We start from the raw sequence: 25464 nt of genomic DNA, 5'->3' as shown, positions 1-25464 counted from the left end.
CTTCCACAGGGGTCTCTGTCCATGGGAACTGAGATATAGCCTGGCACAAGTCTCGATCGGCAGTTCCCAGAGCATTGCCACAGGTGTAGGGCATCCATCTTTTTCTTTGTGCAAGTCCTGTTGTAGCTGACACAGGTCTCTTCTTCTGTCCTCTTTGATGCAGGTTGTTCAGAACTGAGGTTCTGGGGTCAGCGATGTCCCTAAAATCCTAGATTTACGGAAGTTAGGGGTGTGGGAGCAAGTAGCCAATGGGTTGATAGTCTCTGCTGCTAGCCTGGCCCTGAGGTGACCACATCCAGGGTATGGATCACCTTTTCTCCCCAGAACCCTCTATACTGCCATTCCTAAAGATGGCAGCAATCTAATTTTAATGTAAAGATCAGGCTGCCCATCCTAGAGGTGTGGCTGGCCTCCTGGGGGTGTACACCTCCGTGACTAATTATTTTCCCATCTGTCCAGATGCAAATATGCCTGGGGCAATGGGAGGGCTGTTTGCTCCTATGTGAGTCAGTCCTGAAGCATATCAGAGGTTGTGCAGCCTTTCAAGAACACCGCCTTGATGGGCCACTTCACAAGCCTGCTTGGGAGGACCTCCTTCCTGCCTAAACCTTTGTTCCTGACTCCTGGGAGCATTCACACTGACTGACAGGAAGTCAGAATCCTACCTTGGTGGCAGCAAACACAGAAAACACACGCTTTCCAGTCAAGGGCACAGAGAAGCTGGGGCAACCAGGTGGGCAACCTCTAAGAAGTTGTACTTCAGTCATTTTATGCCCTGTGTTTACCGCTGATTATCTGTGTTCGTTTATTTTCCACTTAAATTGTTATTTGCCCCCAACATCTATACACATTTAGGAGCCATTTGGACATGTGACACGCAGTACTTTCCATTCAGTGCATGTCATGGGATCCATTACTCTTTTCTCATATCAGGTGTTTTTACTTGGTCCGTCTTTTATTTTCGCACTACTTGCTTCCTTAAACACTCCTCTCTTCCGCACACCTACGCTTTCCCGCTGAGACTCGTTGTTTGAGCGAGGCTACCTCACTGTTCGGGTAAGATTCACGCTCCCGTACTTTGTTTATCATTGGTTGTTTCACGCTTCTAAGCCACTAGAATAACGTGCACTAACCGGGTGTTGTCTAACGGCGATCCCCACTTGCACTATGGTTTAACTTTCGATATTGCTCTCTCTTAGGTTATACCGTATTTCTCACCCAGTGTTTTCTTCCACCACTTTCGGTTTTCATTTTTATTCGGCACATCTATTTTGCACCCACGTTTTTTCTGGTCTCCGATTGCACTTTGGTTTGCCCATGTATTTTATTGTTTACTCTATCTTCCAACTCCATTTAATTTAATTTAATCTAACTTGAGTCATTTTAGAGGTTAATGTTGTTCCCCCCCCGAAACAGTGTTTGGTTTCCTTACAGATTATCCACATTCCCCTGATGAAGGGACTTGTGTCCCGAAATGCATTGGGATTTGGGACCATGAAAAGTTTGTGGTGAATTACTTATTGAACACTATCTGAGTCTATATGATTGGAATATACGACCCCTTGGATTAAAATTATTCTTGAACTACTATTTGTTTTTTGAACTTGAATAAACTTTGCAAAATTAGAGGTTAAATACCTAATCAGGAGCACCGTCAGGATTCAGTGTGGGAATTTCCCACACTTCTCTAGTATTAGTCAACCTCTAAGAAAGCCATCTGGATGCATACTACAACGCCCCCAACAGGAGATTCGTGTCAGGAGGGAGGAGACACGTTGTTTTATACCAAACATGACACATTCAGGCGATACCATAATGGAATTTCCAACCTCAGGTTTTCCAGGTGCCAGTCCATGTTATCCTATGGACCGTCTACCACCTTGAGGGAAGGAAGGGAGGAAATATAGCTTTGGAGGCTTAGTAGTATATTAAATCTTGCCTTTTTATAAACTATTTACATAATAATGAAAGTACAAGACAGTGAAAACTTGTAGAAGGAATTAGAATCCCGGGTGGGGGCAAGGATGACATTATTTCCAGTGTTGACAGGCCCAGAATTAACTTCTTTCGATCTTTTCATCTTTCACAGCATCCTGAGGTGTGGGATCACCGCCACTAAGATACGAATAGTATGGTGAGAATGACAATATCCTTTCTATCTAATTACTTCTCCGTCCCCAGATCACCCGAGGTGTAGGAGTCTTATTTTCTCTATGCTTCTCTTTTCTTGGACGTTGTGCCAGAGCAGGTGCCCAGCTCATACTTTGAGTATTCAGGTAAGTAAATAAAATAAATAAATACCTTTAAAAAAACTGAGTGTGCACAAATAAAGAGTAGAAGAAAATAAGTAGCTTTTTCTTCTCTCAGCTTTTGTCTGTGAGGTTAAAAAGGGGCTTTCTTAGATCCCCACCATAATGGAGACTGTTTTGTCTATTGCCGGTCTCTCTAGTGCTCCCCATTATGTTTTAGACTTTTGGCTTCCCCAGCAGCTCCTCGCACTCACCGCACTAGCTGCTGCAGCATCTCTGGCGGCATCCATCAGGCGGCGGCGAACCACTCCTCTACTGGTTCCTCCTCTTCATTGGTATCCACGTAACTTTCTCCTTCCTCCTCCTCTTCAGGAATGTAGGTATTGGCATGCCTTTTTCTCTCTCTCCCCTCACGCTGTTGGTGTCAGCATTTTGATCTCCTCCTTCCTGCACCACCTCACTTCTTGCTTTTTCCTTGGTCATAGTGCTTCCCATCCTACCCCTCATTCCTTGCTGGGATAAGTTTGTCGTTAGTTTTAAAATATTATTGGTTTCTGCCCTCCCCTTTTGTAACAGTCCTTCTTTCTTTTGTAGGTCTTGCTGCCTTTGCCACCTGCCATGACTAGAAGATGGACGTCGCGCACCCGAAACAGGTAAGGAGACGGGTTGGGTTGGGGTTCTGTCACACACTTATAGTGTCCATTAATGGTAAATGGCAGTATAACATCATATAAGCTTGCACTTACATGTCCACACCTTTGATATAATTCACCCTGCCTCCTGGCCTTTATGAGGCCTTCCTCAGGGGTGACTGGCGTATATCACAGAGTCAAAGTGATTGACCCTTTCTGAACGGCAAACAGAAGGAATAAGATGATTAAAGGAACTCTCTAATATGAATTGCTCTTTACTGGGATTTTCACAATTAGGAAGAGGATCTGATCTTCTGTCAAAGGCCTGATCCTAGAGAACAAAAAACCCTGATGAAGTCCCTGTGGGACGAAACGCGTTAGCTGAGCTGAATGGACTACTTCTAAGATAAAGCATTGTTTAAATTAAATTGGATTCAAAGAGATACACAAGACTCCAGAGTTCCTACTTTGAGTTGGATCTATATGAACTATTGGAGAAGCAATATAATACTTAGATTTGATGATAGGACAATCACAGACTGATTTTTAACGCTCCTTTTTCTTTGCCGTATATCAGAGATAGTACACTAACTTTGCCACACAAGGTGAGGGTAAAGTCGAGTTTGAGCAGTTTACACTGCTACTGCAGTCTGCAATAGAAGACCTGCTGTCATTAGTTTATTTGGGTCACTCAGGGTGGCACAAACAGTGCTGCATGTCTTGGGGACCCCTTAACTACCCATGCCCTGGGTATCACTGATACCATATACTATGGACTTATATGGGGGGTAAAGTCCTTGTCAATTTGGATTGCAAATTCATACATACATTTTCAGAGACACAACACTGGAACTGGGGTCTGGGCAGCAGTCTCAATTGCACTACCAGAGTCATAACCATTAGCACTGGAGCAAAAAGTGTGTGTGTGTGTGTGGGGGGGGGGGGTGTGACATTACAAAATCGGCACTTTCCTACAACAGATTTACCTGCCGGGGTGGGCTCCCCAGGACACAGCTACTGAGCAGGCTTGGGGGGGATGGGATCTCCAAGGCCAATCATGGCTCAGGGAGGGGGGATGCATGCCCCCTCTTCCCATTTTTTTACATTTCGGCCCCACAACTGGGCACACCGGGTCTTTTGAGGATTGGGCAAAGGGCTCGCCTAGGAAACATGTGTTTGCTCCTGCCTGATGGGAGCATTTTTTAATCTCCTGCCAAGTGGGAGCGAACACAACGTCAGCTTCCAGCAAGTGGGAAGTTTAAAAATGCTTCTACCAGCTGAGAGCAGGCTTGTGATCTGTGTCTGTGCCCACACTGATGCGGGCTGGGAAACAGATCAAGAGATGACTCCCCCCGGGGGAGCAGCATATGTAGCTGCTACCCCCAGGCGGGAGCAATGCGGCCTCTCTCCCACGCTGGGAGCCAGCTAGGAACGCGAGGGACTTGGGGCTCCCCCACCCGCTGCCCACAAGTGTATGGTGGGCTCCCTACTATGGAGAAACTGTGCTTGACATAAAAAATGGGAGCCTGACCCACCCGATTTCACTGTGAAAAGGATGGAAATTTTTCCTAAATTGAAAACGAAGTTAAACAGTGGCAAGGGATGAGAGATGGAATACTTGCATTCCTCTTGCTGGTTCAGTTTTCTAAGAAATCTTACAAAATTAATAGGAAACTTTTTATTTTTTAAATGCATCCCGTTTTCCTTTAAGAAGAACGGGCTGCTTTCAGGGGTGTGGAATTTAATAAAATAGGTAGCTTCATAAATCTACCTGTCCTGTAACTAAATCCACTTGCCCCTTTAGTATCACGTAGTGCAGTGACAAATAATGGCACCAATCTCATTTTATAAGAACTCTGATAATAGCCTCTCTGATTATGCCAGGGCTCACACTGTAGAAGGGTTTGAATACTAGCAATTGCCTTATTTTGCCACCTTTCTGCTTATCTACATACTGGGGCTAGAGATAGTGGTAAGCAATGATTCCAAGGTTGGAATGTCTTTTTGAGTCTGTATAAACCTACTAACTTGCACGTTTTAGTGGTATTCACCGGCTCTTCTCTAATCTTTTCCCAAACTGAGAAAGGTTAGAAATTTACTACTGACAATGACAGAAGGAAAATGTCTTCCTGGGTGGGGAAAAATGTGGTTGGAGGAAAAGTGAACTTATAAATGCTCAACAGATTTTCGAAGGAGCAAAACTATGCATTCATATTTGGTAGTGCTAAAATGCAGCTCCTAATTAGGCCTGGCATTAAGCAAGACCTTTTGTTTTTATAAAAAATGTATCTATATATTAACTGGCTTTACTGTGAGTGACAGCATTCTTCTCTTTTACATGGAGCATATCGAACACATAGTTTTGTTCAGTGCCAGGAAATACTGTGGCTATGTGTGCTTTGAGACCAAAAACTTTTTTTCCAATAGTTGTTGTAATGGTTAGGACCCAGCATCTCCAACAACAGTAAAAGTTTACATAAGCCATGTCAAAACAAGACACGCATTGACAAAACCAAAAGGCAGACCAACAAAGTCAGACCTATTGGTGTTGCGAGTGCTTGTTTATTTTCATGTTTCCCATAATCTTGTTGAAACTGGTTACACTGATTTTATATTATGAATATTTTTTAGAAAAACTAGCATGTATCCACACATTTTAATAATTGATGCTTCACAGAAATGGTACCTAAAATTTCACAGTAGTTTAGCAAAAAGGAGGGTAGGGTTTTAGAGGTGGCTTGGGATGGTTACAGTCTTAAGAATAAGAGTTTCTACAGTGGGTACCTGCCTGATTTGTGCCGTAAAGAACATAGCACAGGACACTTTCAAATTGTTTCTACAGTGGTAACTTGTGCGATTTCTGCCATAAAGAACACCGCATCAGAACACTTTCACATTGTATTACTGTCTCTCCTGAGAAGTTTGCAATGTTAGCTGTTCCTGGGTTTAGTACCTTCCAGTGGTAACTTCCCCATGTATTCACTTGCTCTGCATGTGATTTCTTTCCAGCAGAAGAAAAACTGTCTACCCGACTATCTAGCAGTAAAATTCTCGGCTCTCTGCATTCATTTAAAGTTCAACCTTATAGCAAGGTGTAGAGGCTCCGGGAAAAGAAAACAAATCTAACACACAGAACAGACTCATGGGCCTCTACAAACATTTGCACCCTGAAAACAATACATCTTACTGAAGTCAAGGAGCGGGAAGCCCCATCAATCTATCCGTCCCAAACAGTAGGAGGATTTCTTTAGACCAATTTATCCTACAGTCTCAACTTCGTTTTTCTGTCAATTGTTAATGTGCCTATTTGTATACATTGCATATACACACACACACTGTCTAGCCACAGTAGCTCCTCTAACTAGTCACCTCTGCCAGTACATTGTAGGTAACCATTCCATATTTTTGCCTTGTATCAGCACACAATTCATCTGGTACTTGCGGGAATGTGGCTTAAAAATCATCTGCGAAACGAGGGTTCTGAACCTCCAACCATGACTCACTTTTAGTTAACAACATTGTGTGATCCTGGGCAAGTGTTTTATTTTCCTGGTCCTCTGTTTCTTAATCTACTAAAATTGGTAGTACTTAGTAGTAGTTACTAAACGCTACCTAAAACAACCGTATATTGCTAAACAGCACAAGAGCGTTGGGTTTAACCAAAAATTAAGTAATGTTTGCAGGGGCGATGAAGAGTTTAAGGCTTATATATGGCTGTAAATTAGAGGAAGGTGCAGGCAGCATATTGAGACACTCATGGGTGTTTGTGGGTGAGTTTGACGGTACATCCTTATTTAATGAGAACTGAGCTGGCCCTGCTGTAGCCCCTTTGTAGGCCTCAAGGCATGTAGACTTGTGCCCTGGCACTTCAAGAGATCACACTCCAGTTAGCAACCCATGTTTCCTCAAAGCCATGCTTGGCAGTGCACAAAAAAGCATTTGGATTTCCTCAGTTCAAAGGCAAGGCTTTGGTAAAATCAGGTAATTTAAATGAAGATGTACACTGAGTGTCTTTCGTACACATATCTTCACAGCACAAGTCGGGGGTGGAAGAGGGTGGGCTGAGTCCCCCCACTAATCAGAGGGGACACCATCATGTTTTGCCCAAGGCAGAAGGAAGCTCAGGTATGTCCCTTTTACAACTGTATGAAAACCCATGCAGCTACCTAGCATTTTCATTGCTTTTCCCAATGGCAAAACATATGCCTTTGTGTTTATTTGCAATGTGGCTCACGGTAATTTGTCACTAGACAACATCTTCCTACTCCAGAGGAGCCCATTATGGGGTTAACTCACGGGGGAATTGTCCACCATTGACACATTAATTTCTTTACAATGTTAGAAGTCTGGTGTTTTGCGGTGTTACAAATTACATCAGGATCGAAACACATAACACCTAAAAATTTGCTCTGTAAAAAATATACAAGAAACACCTTCTATATACTCATTGAAAACTGCAGTTTTTGACTGTAACAAGAAGGGTGTTTAAAAATGTCACTTTGCGTCCCCTTTTTTGTGTTTGGGAAACCAAATGATTTACAAGAAGTAAAACAAATACAAAACATAGTTTAGCATTTCACTGAATATTTATATTTGTTATTTTTGTAAATCTCATACAATCCGGCGACCATTTCGGAGGGCTGACAAAGCCTAACAATATTAAAAACTTTTTTTCAAAATGCTAACTTTTAATGCACCTCACAAGACTGTAACATTACTTGCTGTGACATCACTTCATGTGATGTCTCTGTGCCTTGCCTACGCTAATTAGTCCACGAGAGATTTTCTCTAGGACTTGTGCCTTGCATACCATCACAAACCTGTCTATAAAAGCAGACTGCTGAGCTCCTTCTGTTTTCTTTTTCCCTCTTCTCGTTCCTGGTGCTGGTGAAGGGACACATGCAGAGCACCTGGCTATCTAGAAGAACAAGCTGATGAACAGCACCACGCCCACCAAATAAGCCTCAGGTGGGTGAAAGGAGCATAGTGCAGGCACAAACAGAGACACGAGGGGCCCAGTGAAAGGACAGAAATGGGGGTAGGCCGGAGGCCTATATGAAAGCGAAAGCCCCATGGGTAAAGTAAGCAGCTTTAACCCCTTGGCTGCTGGGGCTATTCCCATGCTGTGCTGGGGGGCGGCGCGCACCGCGCCCCCATGCTCATGACGAGCTCAGCTCATCATGAGCTGAGCTCGTCACGACCACGCCCGTTTAATGGAACGCTCAGCACAGCAGGGGAATTAGCCCAGCGTGCGAGCGTTCCACGGGCCATGACGAGCTCAGCTCGTCATGAGCACCGGAGCACCGTGGCTCATAAAGAGCTGGGTTCGTCATGGGCATGGGAGGGGTTAATGTAAGCCAGCGAAAAGATAAGACATAAGAAGCCAAGAGGAGCGGGCCAGGGCTGTCCGAGAAGGGGTAGGAGGAGCAGGCACCATGTGAGACATAAGGTGCACAGGGAAGGCAAAGTATGAAGGGAGGGGCAAAGAGCAGCATGAGAAGGGAAAGCAAGGCACTTTACTGTAGGCCCAGGAGGCGAGGGTGAAGAGAGATCTTGGGGCCTTATGAGGCCCATAGGTGGAACAAAGAATAAAAGGCAGGGATCACGGGTTCAAGTCAGAGCAGGGACCTAGAAGCAGATAAGCCAGCCTCTTACATGCCTGTGCTGCAGGTGTTCTGGAGCTGCAGAAGCTCGATGTTTGCCTCATGATCGAAAAAAATGAAAGGACGACGGGAGGGCCTGGAAGCCACACAAGAGCCTCAGGGAGAAAGCAAAATGCCTGTTACCTGATAATGTTGTGGGTGTTCCACACGGAGCTGCAACTACGAGTTACACTCCATCCTGTTGGTCTTTTGCTCAGAGAAATGAAAGTGCAGGCCCCAGCTTTTGCACTGACCCTTTCACTGCCAATAAACTGCTCAAAGCCCAGCCTTGATCAGGAGCCACTGATAGAAAGGAAAGGTGAACCAGTGGAGCGAGCTAATCCCCCCTCATCCAAACCCAGTCGTGACTGCACTGCAGACCATTAGTGCAATCACAGGCCACAACATTTCAGCACGTAGTGGCATGTAGTTCATTCAGAATTATTGACTGGCTATGACCAACAGTGTTGAAGAGCTGTGTATCGGATTACAGCAAGTCTTTGTCTACTTGTCCTTGGGACAAAATAGGCATTAAAACTTCTTGCCCTTTGAAGTTCTACTTAATAAAATGTTTAAAAAAAACAACAAAAAAAACTTCTTGCCCTTGTGAGAAATCTAGATGTCTCTGGCGTCGGGAGATACAAATTCCCCACCACTGATTGCTTTATTTAAAAAGAAATCACAGACATGGTGGTCTGCAGTCCCCAGCAGGCCGCCATCTCCATGCTAACAGTCCATGCTTAATGAGTCGCAAATCGTGACCTACCCCATGAATATTAATGCAATAAGTCATCTGTGAACCAATTGGGAATTGCAAAATATCTCTGAGACACATTAGTACATTTCAATTTGAGATCCGCTAATTGTGAGTCGCTAAAAATCCCAATTTGTGAGTTGCAAAATAAAATGGTAGCACATGTGGCCCTCTATTGGTTTACCCTGACAGGGATTGTGCTAGTTGCTTGAACGGGGGTCACCCCCCATTTAACCAACAACCCAATTTCTCACATTTGGTAAAAGACATATAAGGTTGGTTGAGAGCTCTACAGAAAGGATAAAGCACCACTTTTGAGAATGATGAGAGACAATGTTGGTGACAGTGGGGTGTGAAGGAGTATGTGAGAGATAAACTGGAAGAAGAGGTATAGCTCTAATTCAGGATGAGAGCCACATAGGAATGTGTTTCAGTGTGACAGAATGAACAGATATTTGTGAATAATCAAGGGGGGAGGTTTTACAATGCAGAGGGTTGTATGATGAAAAACATGAAGGTTATACGTCTAGCTGAAGAGAATAAGAGCGGATGTGGGCTCAGGAAAGAGACCTTCTGTAATGGACAGACGGAGTGAACAACCAGATAAGTGGGTTCACATTTACACGTCGACAGTACGACCCTCAACAACAAGCACAATGTAAGCCTAAGGACTATCTCTGCTACCTGAGGCTCAGGGCTATGAACTCATTATTACTCCAACTGCACCTGTTGGACACTGTCAACATAGTAAATTTAACACACTGAGTAATATTATATTGCTGTTAAATATACAATAATAGAAATAAATAAATGGAAAGTGGTATACAAAAAATGTAATAAATGAAATCCAGATTCTTGACTTACCTGGCTGTTCATCTTCTTGCACTGCACAGCAATTATACACATCTTCATTGCCTTCAGCTTCCATTTTTAGTGTGGCTTCCTGGTAATGCAGACTGTCACACTGTAAACAGAAGATATGCTAATCATAAACATCTCTGGATGCCAGGTCAGATGCCTGGCGGTGTCTTGAAATTAATGTTTTGATCGCAATGCTAATAATGTAATGGTCTTGAGCCTCACTTTCTTTGCAGGCTGCTATGTACAAGTCACCGGGGTCAGTTCCTGTATCTCTCACATGGACAGAAGTCTATGTTAGAGTCATTAGGGGTTATGGAGTTAAAATGTACTCACTAGCCCTGAAAAGCACTAAAACCCCTGGGGGTACCTGGATTGCACATTCCATGAGCAACAGGATTTGAACTGTTTGGGGAAAGACACTCACTTTGTAGCCCACGAGGTTGCGTGGGGGAGAACCTGTAAACAATATGACCTTTATGTGATGTGTACACTTATAATATGTTTGAAGATCAAATGAAAAGAGTAGATACAAAATGTACAATCTAAACGAGCACAACAGTGTGCCAATTAGATACTGCACTTTTAAGGAACTCCAGAGGCTGCTGGCATTGCCAACACTCTGTGCAGTGCAAAGTCAGGTCAGTGAGGCAGTTCATTTTGAATTAAATAGAGTGAAAGTATTACTGCCTTTACCACCTTTTCATCTTGAAAACACAATGCTTACGGTTTGAGGAAGAACACCAAGAGAACCAGGTTTACAGGTAAGAAACTTTTCCATATCTGTCATGGTATTCTCTCTGATATTCATAAACAATAAAATGACGCAGCAAGCTAGCTATTGCTCAACCCTTCAGGAGGACTCTAAGGATGATGCAGAAGAGGTAAAACTATTCCTACACAAATAGAATACGCAAAGGCATGACCTACCAGAGTATCTCTTCTGGAGTAAGGGTCTATGCAGTAAGGCTCGCCAAAAGTATGTACCTATCTCCATTTCGCCTCTTTGTAAACACCTGGAATTGGCACATTCCACAAGGCAGTAGTAGTAGCTGTGTCACGTATAGAATGTGCATGTTGTCCCCAGAAGGTGTTGGTTAAGATTTTGGTATCAAGTGCTGGGGCGGGGATTTAGTTTAAAATAAAATAACGGTTACAACCATCCGGCCTAATTCCCGCTTTCTCTCGGATGGATCTTCGCCGTGTTTTCAGAGAAGAACAGCAGCTGTATATCACATAAATTATCATACAATCGAAAATTATTTTCAGTCAATTATGAGAGTTTGTTACGAGTTAAATGGTTTTATTATTCAAATATTTTAGTAGTTTATCTGTACTGCCAATCGCAGGCTAATTGGTATTAATCTAAATTATCAATATATGGCAGAATTCAAATTCAATATTAATCGGGTAATATTATAAATGCATTAAAGTGAGTTCCATAAAGGATTGGGAAGAAAATGGTGTCAATTAGAACCCATAAAGGGTTACAGATCGAGAGTGAGTGAGAGAAAAGCATAAAGCTTTAGCATTACAATTCAGCTATATAAATCAAAATATCAATAAAAGCAGAACTTCTCATAGCAAGAGGTTCAGAAAACTCAGTAGAGTGTCACAGCAAGTGGCATACGGTCTGGGTCTGGAAGGAGTGTGGGTTAAAGTGTTAACCTACTCTAGGATCCCACACTAATATAGACAACACATATTATCATTGCTTTAGCTTACGGCGTTCTTCCTTCTTCAGCCAGCCATTCGTCTTACAATGCTCTCATGGGAACAGGATCACTCATCGTCTTCTCACAGAAAATACAGTGACCCTACATAGTAGCTTACAATGTTGATCCCATGAGGGAATATTCATCTCTTTATCAAAATCTACATGTTAATTCTGCACATCTATGAAAACCTTTGTTATTTTCTCAATGTTATAAAAATGCTGCCCTAATTCCCCCCGCTGATGCTTTTCTCACCATCACCATTTCTTCACAAATTAATCTTTAGAGCTCACTCTCATTCTCAGTTGAGTCTTTTCTCTTTCTTTTCAAACTCTCAAATTCCTTTAACCTTTTGTATTCTCGCTTAATGTGATCATTTACTTCTAATTGCCTCTTTATTCTTTCATCTCTTTCTCTGACCATTCTTCTATAAAGATAATATCAATAGCCTTTTAAACAAGCATTGGCATAGCCAATAGGTCTCGCCATTGGGACCTTATAAGTGTTTAGCCATACAACAGTTAATGTTGTTGCAGTAAGGATATTGTGCTGCATAACTAAATACTTATAAGGTCCCAAAGGCGAGACCTATTGTCTATGCTAATGCTTGTTTCAAAAGGAGTTGAAAAAAAGGAACAAAAAAATATGCTAATATGTTTAGAGTGAACACTGACACTTTATGCCTCACTGATAGTGACTATACGTTTACTTATATACTGGCTAAATATTAGGTATTTTACTTAGTTTTTTACATGTAAGAGGAAGTTTCCATACTTAGAATTTACGTTTCCACATGTAATTTGTTTGGAAATGTAGTATATTATTAATTTTCTTCATTCAAGATGGCACTTCTAATTTGATTGAAAAGAACTTTTTTTTCTGTGTTTTAGTTTTTCAACCAGTTGAAAAATGGTGCTTACACAGGATGCCTGGTACACGCATAAGACTGAGATAATGTGATGGTGGGATAATATTAGAAGAAAGTAATAATTTTCCTTGCTCCTTTGGCAGTGGCCATGCGTCTATTGATAAAGTTGTTCACTATTATGCATGTTGTTATTTTAAATAAGACTCTGGGTATACTACGTGGCTCACCGTAGCTCGCACTCATTTAGTTATGAAGAATAATTTCTACATGCAGACAAGAACTTGTTGAACAGTAATATTGAAGAGTCTTGGCTTCGTTTTTTTTTTAAGTTAGGAGTATGATACGTTTTTGATCCACGGAATTTGGGTTCTTACACAAATATCATTATACGTAGATCTTAATACGTACATAGTGGAACTCCCCAGCTGTGATCATTTGCAATTATTAGCAGCTTGTGTCCAATTATGTGAGTACATACAGCCCCCTGGTCAGTTTTGATGTTAGGAGACTCTGTGGCTTCTTACACTTAGATACTTTAGATCATGTGGGACGAGAACGGATTCATATAGATTTTTTTTGTTGGATAACGAACAGCAATTGAAGGCATGTGTTCCGAAATGATGTGCTCAATGGGTGAGGTTCAATTTTCGCTGGGCTGTGGTGGTCACCATCATGGTTACACTCGGTGTATGGTAACATATGGGAAGCAAGAGGATATTGTTTTTTTGTCATATAAACTTTAATTAGCGTTGTCTTCTATATTGTGCTTTTGGTATTTTAGACATAGATACTCTTCTTGAACCATTAGTATACAGTGGCAGACTACAATACTCCGGTGGGTAATTCGTATTTTCGAAGACGTGACGAATGTCTCCCTTTGGCAGCACTACAAGTATTTATTTCTTACTTGTGCTCATCTAGGTTACTTACTCCAAATGCCTAGCCTCATCACTATATTTGTAACCTACACGCTGGGCGATGGATACGGGTAAGAAATAGTTCTAAATAGAGCATGAACCCTCTTACTTTGGAATGGAGCTTACAACTGGTATGAGCATGGACAGTAGATCTGGTCACAGGGTGGTGACACGGGCATACTTTAGTTTAGAGCCCAGCAGTTTATATTTTACATATCACATGTTGAGGATTCGTTATACTTGGGTGTAGGAATTGGGCTAATATATACTGCCATGCTAAGGGCAAAAAATCTGTGTATATTTTCTAGCCCTGAGGAAGTCTAGGTGATGAGGTTGAATGAAACACCTTGGCTAGAAGAGTTTTTACAGAGAAAAAGGAATAAAGAATACTACCTGGAAGAATGGTCTACAAATATTTGTCCATGTTCCTCTGTGTGCATTAAAGGATTGTAATTCACGTTTTGGGTTCTGCCTGAACTTGTGGGGTACAGTTGTGGCTGCTCCCCTTCTTGCTTTAGAACCTTGGGAACATTCTGAGATCCTTTAGGAAGTTGTTTGCGCTGACAATACTCTGCCACTTGTAAAACTGTTCAAAAATCTACTTTATACAGCCATTAGACCAGACACCTCAGATTCAACACCAACGAATGCACACAAAACACCACCAAAGCAAGTAATGCAAGGTGGCACCAATCCTGTACCTGGATCAGCACTATCCAATCGGTTACCAGACTCTACACTGATCACTCCTCAGAGTGACTCGAGTGCACAGACCAGTGGAGTAATGATCTTCACCCTCTTTACATGGCACCTTTCTCACTTGGCACCGGCAGAGAAATTAACTCTTGAAAAGCAAAGCCCAACTATTATGCCTACTGCAGACTCACGTTAGCATCAGCACTCTGTATAACAAACCCATACACACGTTCACTCATGCCTTGGTCAGGCAGCACATGACACTAAGACAAACCGTTCACAAGGGGATCATTGCACACCTGGCAATACAACAAAAATCAAGAAATTACCAGCAATATGCTGAATTTAGAAAAGTAAAAAGCATGGGAAAAGTAAATAGCTCTGGGGTTAATATGCTAAAGCTGTTAGTGTAAACAAATTAGAGTGAAACACAAAGGAGGAAGCCAGCAAGAGTAAACAGAGAGCTACATTTCTAAAGTAGTCCCACATGTAGTTCAATTTAAGCATGTGAGTGGCTGCAGATGGGATACACTCAAAGCACCAATAACATTAGGTGAGAGATAAACAATAATCCACTTGATTGAGCCAAGACGAGAATGGAAGTCTGAGGCGAATGAGAATGACAGTCTCTGGTCAATGAGAATGACAGTCTGAGGCCAATGAGAATGACAGTCTCAGGCCAATGGCTTATCATAAAAAGACAAATATTGATAAGGGTGGACCAAACGAACACTATATCTATAGTGTTACTAGTAGGTCTGCTTGTCAGCTGTGCTTTCAAACCCCAGGCCTAAAAAGTACCAGAATCATCAGGTTTCATAGCCTCCTGAGTAGACCCCCAAAGGTTGCGTGACTACACATCACAACTGTCATTGACATACCCATCAAAAATAAAGCTGCATCACAGGTCAGCCACTAATGAGCAAATTCTCAATGTGTGCACCTCTCAAAGTATCTTTAGGAAGAAATGAAAGCGACAACGTACCTCAGACACTTTGTTATACTATGATTTATATATCACTTGATGCCTCTCAAGAGGCACTGTAAGATCTTGGTTGATGGGTCGGACGCAACACCCTAGGTGAGCTTAGTTGGAAGCATGTGGAGTTGGAGTGTGGTCTGTGTGTGACGTGTATTTGTGCTGTGTTTGAAGATCAGATCATATTGAAATCTGCATATGAATACACACACATCATAAATATGCTTTCAACTTAATTACAAATATCCTCACAAATGAGAATATGCAGCAAGAGACGAGACACGAGAACCATTAACGGATTGCGATGTGACGTGTACAACAACAGATTATTGTAATGAGGGAGACCCTAAAGGATAACAGTGAGCGATAATAATGAAAACTCTCGCTTTAGAGCATACAAAACTCTTCTAACACTGCGATAGTTAACTTGACAGCTGCCTAACAGTCATCTTTCCTAATGCGGACGCCCACTGTACACAGAGTAGTACAATGCACTACTCCGAGAAGGTTACTAAACTGAAAGAGGCATTTTTCATTTACCACGAGTGTTCACGGTCGGAGACACACACACAAAAGTGCACAGAACATATTCTTAAAATAACCCTTACCAGAAATTAATCAGAAGTTAGAACTGTCTAGTAAGTACAGCACTATACCAGGATTCTTTGCCCTCTCTGAAAACAAGCACCTTTAGGTAACCCTCCAGACACCAACTGTTCGTGAAGACTGAGCCAAGCAGTTACACGTGGAACAAGTATACTGTAGTTCCAACGAAACCAAAAGTGTCCAGTGCACTCGCGTCCCACAGGGGCCGGATGTTGTCTATGGTTCAGTCTCCTGGTTACATACTTGTTCCACAACTGACACATGTACTGAACTTAATATCCCTTTACACGAGCATCAGAGGGCTAAGCTCAGCATGGATGCAGAGAAAAGGCTCAACACAAAGCCAAGGGGAATGTGCAAAGGTGTGAATCCGAGCAAAGATGAATCTTAGTAAACAAGCGTGCGCACCTTGCGCTCACAAGTGGGGGGAGTGCAGCCGAGAGCAGGGACGTGCAGCGTTTCCCTTGCGGGAGGGAGCGCAATAATTGATACCAGAAGGCACACTCACTCTCGCAAGGGAATCACCAAACGTGCACGCTTTGCCATTCAAAGCAATGCAATGGGTGCACGTTTTTGCCCGCAAAGCTGTGCCGATGGCTAAAGTTTTTTTTTCCTATGCAGCACATGCGAGACCTAAAAAAGAAACAAGGTCAGTATGCAGCACCCTATTATTAATATCGACCGTAATATAGCCCTACAAATTAATTTTCCAGCACTTGCAAACCAATTTCCAATAACAGAAATTTATTTCACCAAATATTCTAAAACCCCAGGAGTTTCTAATGATTCTAATTCAGGTTTCAGATTTGAAATGTTCTTTGTGAATTGTTTTACTCTCATCTGATATGTATGAGCAGCAATGCTAACCTTTCAGCATCTTGCAAATTCCGCCTTTCTCTGCAAGTAAAATGTCTAATGCTAAGCAATTTTGTAAAACCATTGATCTAATAGCCACTAATTCTGTATTTACAACTACTAATGCTCCAGATGTAATGGCTGCCAACTTGTCCACAACTGTTGAAAGCTTTCTAGTCTTCTCATCATTCAAAATATTGGTGGTATGATTGCTCAAAAAAATCCCCAACTAATTCTGTTCCGTCATGTAAGCTCTGAGTGTGTTTGTGTGATGGTGTCGCTGTTAAAGCAGCTGTACTATATACATGGTACATATTCGGAGTAAGCAAAGCTAAATAGCAAATACCCTCATAGTCAGTTGGTAATTGAAAATAAGCACCCGGTCCATGAACAAAATAGACTCCTGAAATTATTTTCTCTCCCTATAAAATTTGCCATGTTTTCCCCATAATTTTGAAAATGTGTTCACAACTACTAATACCCCCATGCCAATTTTCATTTTGGTTTCTTCTATTGTAAACACATATATTTCCCTTTTCTCTTCCGTCTAATTTTAAATTTGGATTGATCAACTTGTTTTTATATTCTTCTTCCTTGCTAGTAATTTTCAAAATGCCTTCCTCTCTGTTTTTACTACGTGAAATGTTTATGTTCCTTCCCTCTAATATGTCAACAAAAAAAGAGAGGTCTGTGGTAAAGCAGTAACCACTTGAAGGAGCAAAGAGATTGGGAGAAAAATCAGTACTTGACACAACTTAGGTAGGTAAGAAAGCGCTCACACACAGACCTGGTCGATGTCATGCTTCATCATCGGGCCCCACCAAAAAGGTCTAGTACCTTTTTGGTGTGCTGCGACGCCAGAATTACTGCGGAGCAGGTTTCGTGAAGTAGACGTGCAGTGAGGATACTTAAAAGTGTCTAATGAGTATCAAAAAAAGTTTTTTAATATTAGATCCCTCAGACACAGTTAAAAGTTATGTGATTGGAATGATAGCCAAGTGAAAAGGTTTGGTTAATTCCAATTATTCTTAATATCAGTCGACATGTTTCAGCCTATGAAACGGTGTTAATTTACCAGGCATTCTTCAGGACTCATGTTGTATAATAAACCCTGGTGGTATGAGCGCTCTAAGGCTCACCCTTACCTAGGGACGTGTGAGTGAAAAAAAATAGAAAAGGTGAAAAAAGTGCAAAAAAGGGAAGAACGGTTGCTCATTCCCAGTCACTCCTGATTTAGGAGGATTACCGCACCTAAGGAGAAAGAGGGGACAAACATACATAAAAGACAAAACACACAGTTAAGTTGTTGGTCTAAAATGTACATCGTTGGTGCTGCAAACAAGTGGGAGAATAGTGGATGGCGTATAAACATTATAGTTATCACCAACCTTCATACCCCTATAGGAGATGCCAGTTGTACGTAAGGGTGACGTGAACTAGAAGTGTATTAAAAACAACAGGAAGCTAAAGTAGTTTAAAAACACCGGAGTAATCTACTCCTATGGTAGGATCAATGGACCAAACGGTCGGTGACCCCACCCATCACCTAATGAACAGAAGTTGATATAAACGTCTCACTTTTCAATTAGATGCAAAATGCACCATGGGTCACAGGAGGGGTTGGAGGCTTACTTGGCACACCCTGTCGGATAAAAAACAAGTGCAATCCACGAAGTGGCAGGTTAGAGATTGGACTATCACCCAAGGTACTTATCTTGGAAACGTCGTAAAAATGCGTGGGTAGACGATGTAAACTCACGCCCTCAAAGCTCGGCACCCGTGTGGCACCTAGCTGTTCCTCAGACTGGACCCCGAAGACAGAGATCGGGCTGCTTGCAGTGTTTATGAAGAGGCGCCGCGTAACTCGGTCTGGTTCCGGGGTTGGGCGTGGTACGCAAGGAGAGTGGGCGTGGCCATGTCGCAAGAGGCGCCTGGCTCGCCCGTGTACCCAATGAGAAGATGGACTCAATGAGGGGTGTGTCATGACGTACGTAGCGGGTAATCCAATGTCAGTGCATCCAAAGGGATGATGACGCGCCGCCTTATAATCCTGGAGAAGGGTGCACTTTGAGGTTGTCATTGGTTACCATAAACAGAGTGCAGAGTATACTAAGCAATCATACCGAAATCACGTGGAGCGTGGTGTAAGTAACACCCTTTATTGCTGAATCTTAACATTGGGCAATAGCATAATTGAGCAAACACATCATTCTGGCTCTCACCCACTCCAACCAGTCAGGGTACATGCTACTCCTTGTCCTTTCCAACCACTTGAAAACCGAACAACGGTTTATTTAGTTACTAACATCTTACGATGTCATACGATGCACTGATAACGTCGTGATGGATACCACCGGCTTTTTCAGTTAACCGCACTGCCCAGCGCGATTCAGTCTCGCTGTGTACATACATGTTCCCCGTAATACAAAGTCTCTTCTATCCGTGTTACTTACACCACGCTCCACGTGATTTCGGTATGATTGTTTAGTATACTCTGCACTCTGTTTATGGTAACCAATGACAACCTCAAAGTGCACCCTTCTCCAGGATTATAAGGCGGCGCGTCATCATCCCTTTGGATGCACTGACATTGGATTACCCGCTACCTACGTCATGACACACCCCTCATTGAGTCCATCTTCTCATTGGGTACACTGGCGAGCCAGGTGCCTCTTGCGACATGGCCACGCCCACTCTCCTTGCGTACCACGCCCAACCCGGAACCAGACCGAGTTACGCGGCGCCTCTTCGTAAACACTGCAAGCAGCCCCATCTCTGTCTTTGGGGTCCAGTCTGAGGAACAGCTAGGTGCCACACTGGTGCCGAGCTTTGAGGGCGTGAGTTTACATCGTTTACCCACGCATTTTTACGACGTTTCCAAGATAAGTACCTTGGGTGATAGTCCAATCTCTAACCTGCCACTTCGTGGATTGCACTTGTTTTTTATCCGACAGGGTGTGCCAAGTAAGCCTCCACCCCCCTCTTGTGACCCATTGTGCATTTTGCATCTAATTGAAAAGTGAGACGTTTATATCAACTTCTGTTCATTAGGTGATGGGTGGGGTCACCAACCGTTTGGTCCATTGATCCTACCATAGGAGTAGATTACTCCGGTGTTTTTAAACTACTTTAGCTTCCTGTTGTTTTTAATACACTTCTAGTTCACGTCACCCTTACGTACAACTGGCATCTCCTATAGGGGTATGAAGGTTGGTGATAACTATAATGTTTATACGCCATCCACTATTCTCCCACTTGTTTGGAGCACCAACAATGTACATTTTAGACCAACAACTTAACTGTGTGTTTTGTCTTTTATGTATGTTTGTCCCCTCTTTCTCCTTAGGTGCGGTAATCCTCCTAAATCAGGAGTGACTGGGAATGAGCAACCGTTCTTCCCTTGTTTGCACTTTTTTCACCTTTTCTATTTTCTTTTCACTCGCACATCCCTAGGTAAGGGTGAGCCTTAGAGCGCTCAGACCACCAGGGTTTATTATACAACATGAGTCCTGAAGAATGCCTGGTAAATTAACACTGTTTCATAGGCTGAAACATGTCGACTGATATTAAGAATAATTGGAATTAACCAAACCTTTGCACTTGGCTATCATTCCAATCACATAACTTTTAACTGTGTCTGAGGGATCTAATATTAAAAAACTTTTTTTGATACTCATTAGACACTTAAGTATTCTCACTGCACGTCTACTTCACGAAACCTGCTCCGCAATAATTCTGCCGTCGCAGCACACCAAAAAGGTACTAGACCTTTTTGGTGGGGCCCGATGATGAAGCATGACACCGACCAGGTCGGTGTGTGAGGGTTTTCTTACCTACCTACGTTGTGTCAGGTACTGATTTTTCTCCCAATCTCTTTGCTCCTTCAAGTGGTTACTGCTTTACCACAGACCTCTCTTTTTTTGTTGACTTACTATAACTATAAGAGGGTGTCCTAACTCTCCCTGCCTCTCTTCTTGTTGGTACACCTTCCCTCTAATGTCATAATAAACAATTTCTCAACAGGTCTCAGTAAAAAGATGAAATTGTTTTCGTATGCCTTAACAGAATTTCTAAGCAAACACAGGGAGTTGATGGACGGAGCGCTGAAACTTCACAGCCAGTCACAGATATGGGCTGAATCTATCATCGTTCTTTAGCTCTCTTTACCACCTCAGTTCAGACTCAGCTATATGCAAATTAGTCTTGACTCTGTGCCTCATGGGAACAGTCCAGCCGGAACTGCCAAGCCAAGTTTTCCCTGAACTGGAAACAAGCATCCTGGAACCGGTTTCGGGGTAACACCACTCATCAGCCAGACTAGCTTGAATCTAGTGGCAAAGGGAGCAAGGGACCCACATCTGGGCATAGTCTGCCAACTTAGGGCTGTTAGAACTGGCACCATTGGCGTGGGTCTCCCTTTCTTTTTTGCTTTGGCCTCCTTTGTTTTTTGTTGTGGGTTGGACTCCGTCCTGTTCTAGATGCTTTGGGCACTTTGCCACTTTGTCACTGCAGTTCAGTACCAGAGTGCAAGTGCTTTCTTTGTAAATTACTGTTGGTGTTTCCATGATTGGCTATTTGATTTACTAGTCAGTCCCTAGTACAGTGCACCGTGTGTTCCCAGGGCCTGTAAATTAAATGCTGCTAGTGGGCTGCAGCACTGATTGTGCCACCCACAGAAGCAGGGTGTAATGTGTAACTCTGGCCTGCCATTGCAGAGCCTTTGTGCAGTCTGGGACTGCCATGTCGACTTAGCAGGTGCACACACTTGCCAATCGCTAATCCTTCCCTACATATTAGTCACCCCTAATGGAGACCCAGGGCACCCCTGTGGGCAGGATGCAATGTATGTTAAAGGTAGGACATGCCCTGATGTGCATGGCATGTCCTGATATTGAATTACTGCCAATTACGTTTTTCACTATTGCAAGGTTACCTGTTCCCATAGGACAGAATGGGGAGTTTTTTATAACATCTTAGAAACATAACTGGCCCTGGGAACAAGGTAGAAAAAGAAAGTTAATATGCCTGAACTCAGAATGTTAAAATGCATCTTTTAGTGAGGGTGATTTTTACATTCTGTGTTTTTAGAAAGTAGGTTTTTTTTGTCTAACCATCCAGTTTACCTCTCCTAGGTTGGTGTATTGCATGTCTAGCTTTTGGATAGCAGGGGCTGCAAAGGGGCTGTGGCTCCAGAAGTCTGACGAGTCAGGGCTGGGCTGAATAGACCTGGGCTGCATTTGGAGTATGGGGAGGATATTTCCTTTTCACCTAAATGGGCCTTGTCTGCCTTCAACAATGCTGTCTCCACCTCCTGCCAGGAAGCTGCACCAGTGAGGACAGAACTGCTTTTGGCTGGGTACAGACACTCTCTGCCTTCAGAGAACAAATGATTTGGGGGTATAAAAAGAGGGACCCAGACCCCAGACTTTTAGATCCCTTCTGGGCAGTCAAGAGGAACCTTTGCCAAGGAGAAGAGCTGGATAAGCTGAGGAGGAATACTGCCCCTGTGATGTTTGCTGTTTGGGGTTGGCCTGCAGTGGCTGCTTGCTGCCAAGTAAAAGAGAAAAGGGCTTTGTTGTTTGCTTTGTCATCTTGACGAAGATCTCCAAGGGCTTGAAACTGAGCTCGCCTCCTGTTCTGAAGTCTCAGGGAAACAAAGACTTCACCATCAGTTTCCCTGCATTTCCTTTCTGGGAATTCCAACCTGCAAAGAGGTGTCTGCTGCTGTTTAGGACCTCTGGAGACTGTTTGTCGCTGGGAGCTGGAAAAGGGAGACATCGTTTACGACGAATCCATTTCAACGTGGTACTATTACATCGTGGTTTTACTATGCAAGTTGTTACATTGGCTTGCACTGGAGGGTGCTATAGACTACGGAATAGTGTAAATTACTGTTTCCAACACCTTCCCTACTCTATGTAGACAGGAGTTGGAATAGTAATTCACACTATTCCTTAAGTCCAGCGCCCCTCCAGCGCAAGTGGATGTAACGACTTGCGTTATGAAAACCGAGATCTAACAGACCGCGTTGAAATGGCCCTCGTTGAATCGTCATACATCCCTGGAAAATCAACACTACAGCGAAGAAGCGCGATGCATCCGTACCGATTTCCAGCGCATCACCGAAATAATCATCGCAGCGCCTGCCGCGGCTCGAGAAATTGCCGCACGGCACATCAGGTGTAACGACCTTCGAAGTCTGAGATCGCCCCTGATTCCGACACAAGCCTGCTGTGCGGCTGCACAAAACCACGCAATGTACCGGATCAACGCACTGCATCAAGGCGCCATGACTGTTGCATCGTTGGGGGGCGCAATAAAAAAATGAGAAACAGACGCATCAACTCCCCACGCAGTAAGGATTTGACGCATCACCTCCCCTGCACTGCAGTAAGAAATAGACGCATCACCTCTCCTGAGTGTAAGGAACAGACGCATCACCTTTCCTGTGGCCGTTTTGTTTGTTTCGCGTGACTCATCTAAGGTACTTTGGAGATAAACGTTGCATTTACAACTTCCATTGAACTGAACTATTCTACCGTTTGGAAGCCTTATTTTTTAATACTGTATTGTGGATTTTTGTGGTTTGGTTTAGATAAAGATTACTTATTTTTCTAACCTGGTGTGGTGTCCATTTGTAGTGTTTTCACTGGATTACTGTATGTGTTCACAAATGCTTTACACACTGCATCTGAGATAAGCCTGTCTGCTCGTGCCAAGCTACCAAGGGGGTGAGCCGAGGTTATTTTAGGAGTATATCCCCCCCTTACCCTCACTAGAAGCCTCTGCCAACTAGAGACCCCCATTTCTAACAAGGGCGAACAAAGCAAACAAAAAGAGATGATGGATAGAGCGCTGAAACATTTCAGACAATCACCGCCAGTCACAGATCTGGGTTGAATCCATCATCGTTCTTTAGCTCACTTCGCCACCTCAGTTCAGACCCGGCTATATGCAAATCAGTCTTGACTCTGTGCCTCCTGAGAACCGTCCTGCCGGAGCTGCCAAGCCAAGTCTTCCCTGAACTGGAAACAAGCATCCTGGTACCGGTTTTGGGGTGATACCCCTCATCAGCCAGGCTAGCTTGAATCCAGTAGCAAAGCGAGCAAGGGACCCACGTCTGGGCATAACCTGCCAACTTAGGGCAAACAAAGCAAACCCAAAGAGATGATGGACGGAGCGCTGGCTTGGCAGTTCGGGCTGGACTGTTCCCATACGGCACAGGGTCAAAACTGATTTGCATAGGTCTAAACTGGGGTGGCATGGTGAGCAAAAGAATGGAGTAGTTTCTGTCCTGTAACTCCAGTTCTGTAGTAGGGGTATCTCTGTTATAGTCATAATCTAGTAAATAGTCCCGCCCATGTGCGCGGACCCCGGAGCAATCAAAAATAATCTCTTAAGTTGTCAAAACATGCAGAACTGCACAGACACTTAAGAGAGAATTTAAAGACAGATAATGCAGCCTATATCCACAGGCTACACTGTCCAGTACTTCAACTAGGAATTCCACCAAAATCCACAAACAGCACAGCCTGTCCAGGGTTTTCTACAGAGAAAACCTTGCCTTTAACAGCAAAACCCTCTGGAATGATAGAGAAGAAGAAGTGGACAGACAAGCCCCATAGGCTGCCATTATGTGGCTCAAAACAGGATACTGTGCCTTTAAGAGAACTTTCCAGAAGCCTCACAGTATCCCAGAATGCACTGCAGGTCCCTTTTACTTTCAGTTCTTTTTGAAGGTGTAACACGCCAGACCTGTAGCATTCCTTACATGAATATCTCTCTCCACCGGGGAGGAGGGCGGGCGCTTATGACTATAACAGAGATACCCCTACTACAGAACTGGAGTTACAGGACAGAAACTACTCCTTCTGTAGAAGGGGATCTCTGTGTATAGTCATAATCTAGTGAATAGAATGGCAAGCCCATCCCCACACCAAAGCGGCGGTGGAGAACAGAGAAATAACACCACTACCGTGCGAACAGATTTTGCAGCAAAGCCTGCCCAACCTGAGCATCTGCCCTGGCATCAGTGTCCAGACAGTAATGCTTAACAAAGGTATGGACCGACGTCCAAGTGGCCGCCTTGCAGATTTCTGCAATTGGAACATTACGGAGCAAAGCAGTCGTGGCAGCTTTGCCTCTGGTGGAATGAGCCTTAGGTTTACCCCCTAAGGTCTTATTAGCTTTTTGATAACACAATTGTATACAGGACACAATCCACCTCGAGATGGACTGTTTAGAGGTAGCGAGACTGGTCCTGACCGACCCCTAATTGATAAACAATTGGTCTGACCTACGCATATCCTTGGTTCTATCCAGATAAAATTTCAACACTCTCCTAACATCCAGGGAATGCAGAGATCTTTCCGCTGGAGATGAAGGATTCTGAGAAAAACGTAGGTAAAGTTAAAGTCTGGTTAACATGGAAATCAGATATAACCTTTGGTAGAAATTTAGGGCGAGTACGCATAACAACCTTATCAGCATGAAATACAGTATAAGGTGCTTGGCAACACAACGCCTGATTTTCCCTCACCCTGCAGGCCGATGTAATGGCCACGAGGAACGCCGCCTTCCAGGACAGGTGCTGCAACGAAGCCTTATGAAAAAGTTCAAAAGGCTCCTTCATCAATCTGGACAGCACCACGTTCAATTCCCATGAAGGCGAAGGAAGCCGGACAGGAGGGAAC

At 43.4% G+C, this 25464-nt stretch overlaps 1 protein-coding gene across 3 annotated transcripts in view; it reads right to left on the bottom strand.

Moving 5' to 3' along the window:
- LOC144753560 (uncharacterized) overlaps positions 1 to 25464 on the bottom strand; it is a 516183-nt gene that overhangs the window by 254647 nt on the left and 236072 nt on the right. For 2 of the 3 annotated variants that reach the window (XM_078641208.1, XM_078641209.1), the window contains one exon: positions 10142 to 10241. The exons of the other annotated variant lie outside the window; for it this stretch is intronic. In XM_078641208.1, coding sequence (XP_078497334.1) covers positions 10142 to 10241 — 100 coding nt within the window. The remainder of the gene's footprint in view (positions 1 to 10141; positions 10242 to 25464) is intronic. 3 annotated transcript variants of the gene reach the window in all.

Source organism: Lissotriton helveticus, chromosome 5_1, assembly GCF_964261635.1.
Source record: "Lissotriton helveticus chromosome 5_1, aLisHel1.1, whole genome shotgun sequence".
Lineage (NCBI taxonomy): Eukaryota > Metazoa > Chordata > Amphibia > Caudata > Salamandridae > Lissotriton > Lissotriton helveticus.
This window is presented reverse-complemented; position numbering and strand designations above follow the sequence as displayed.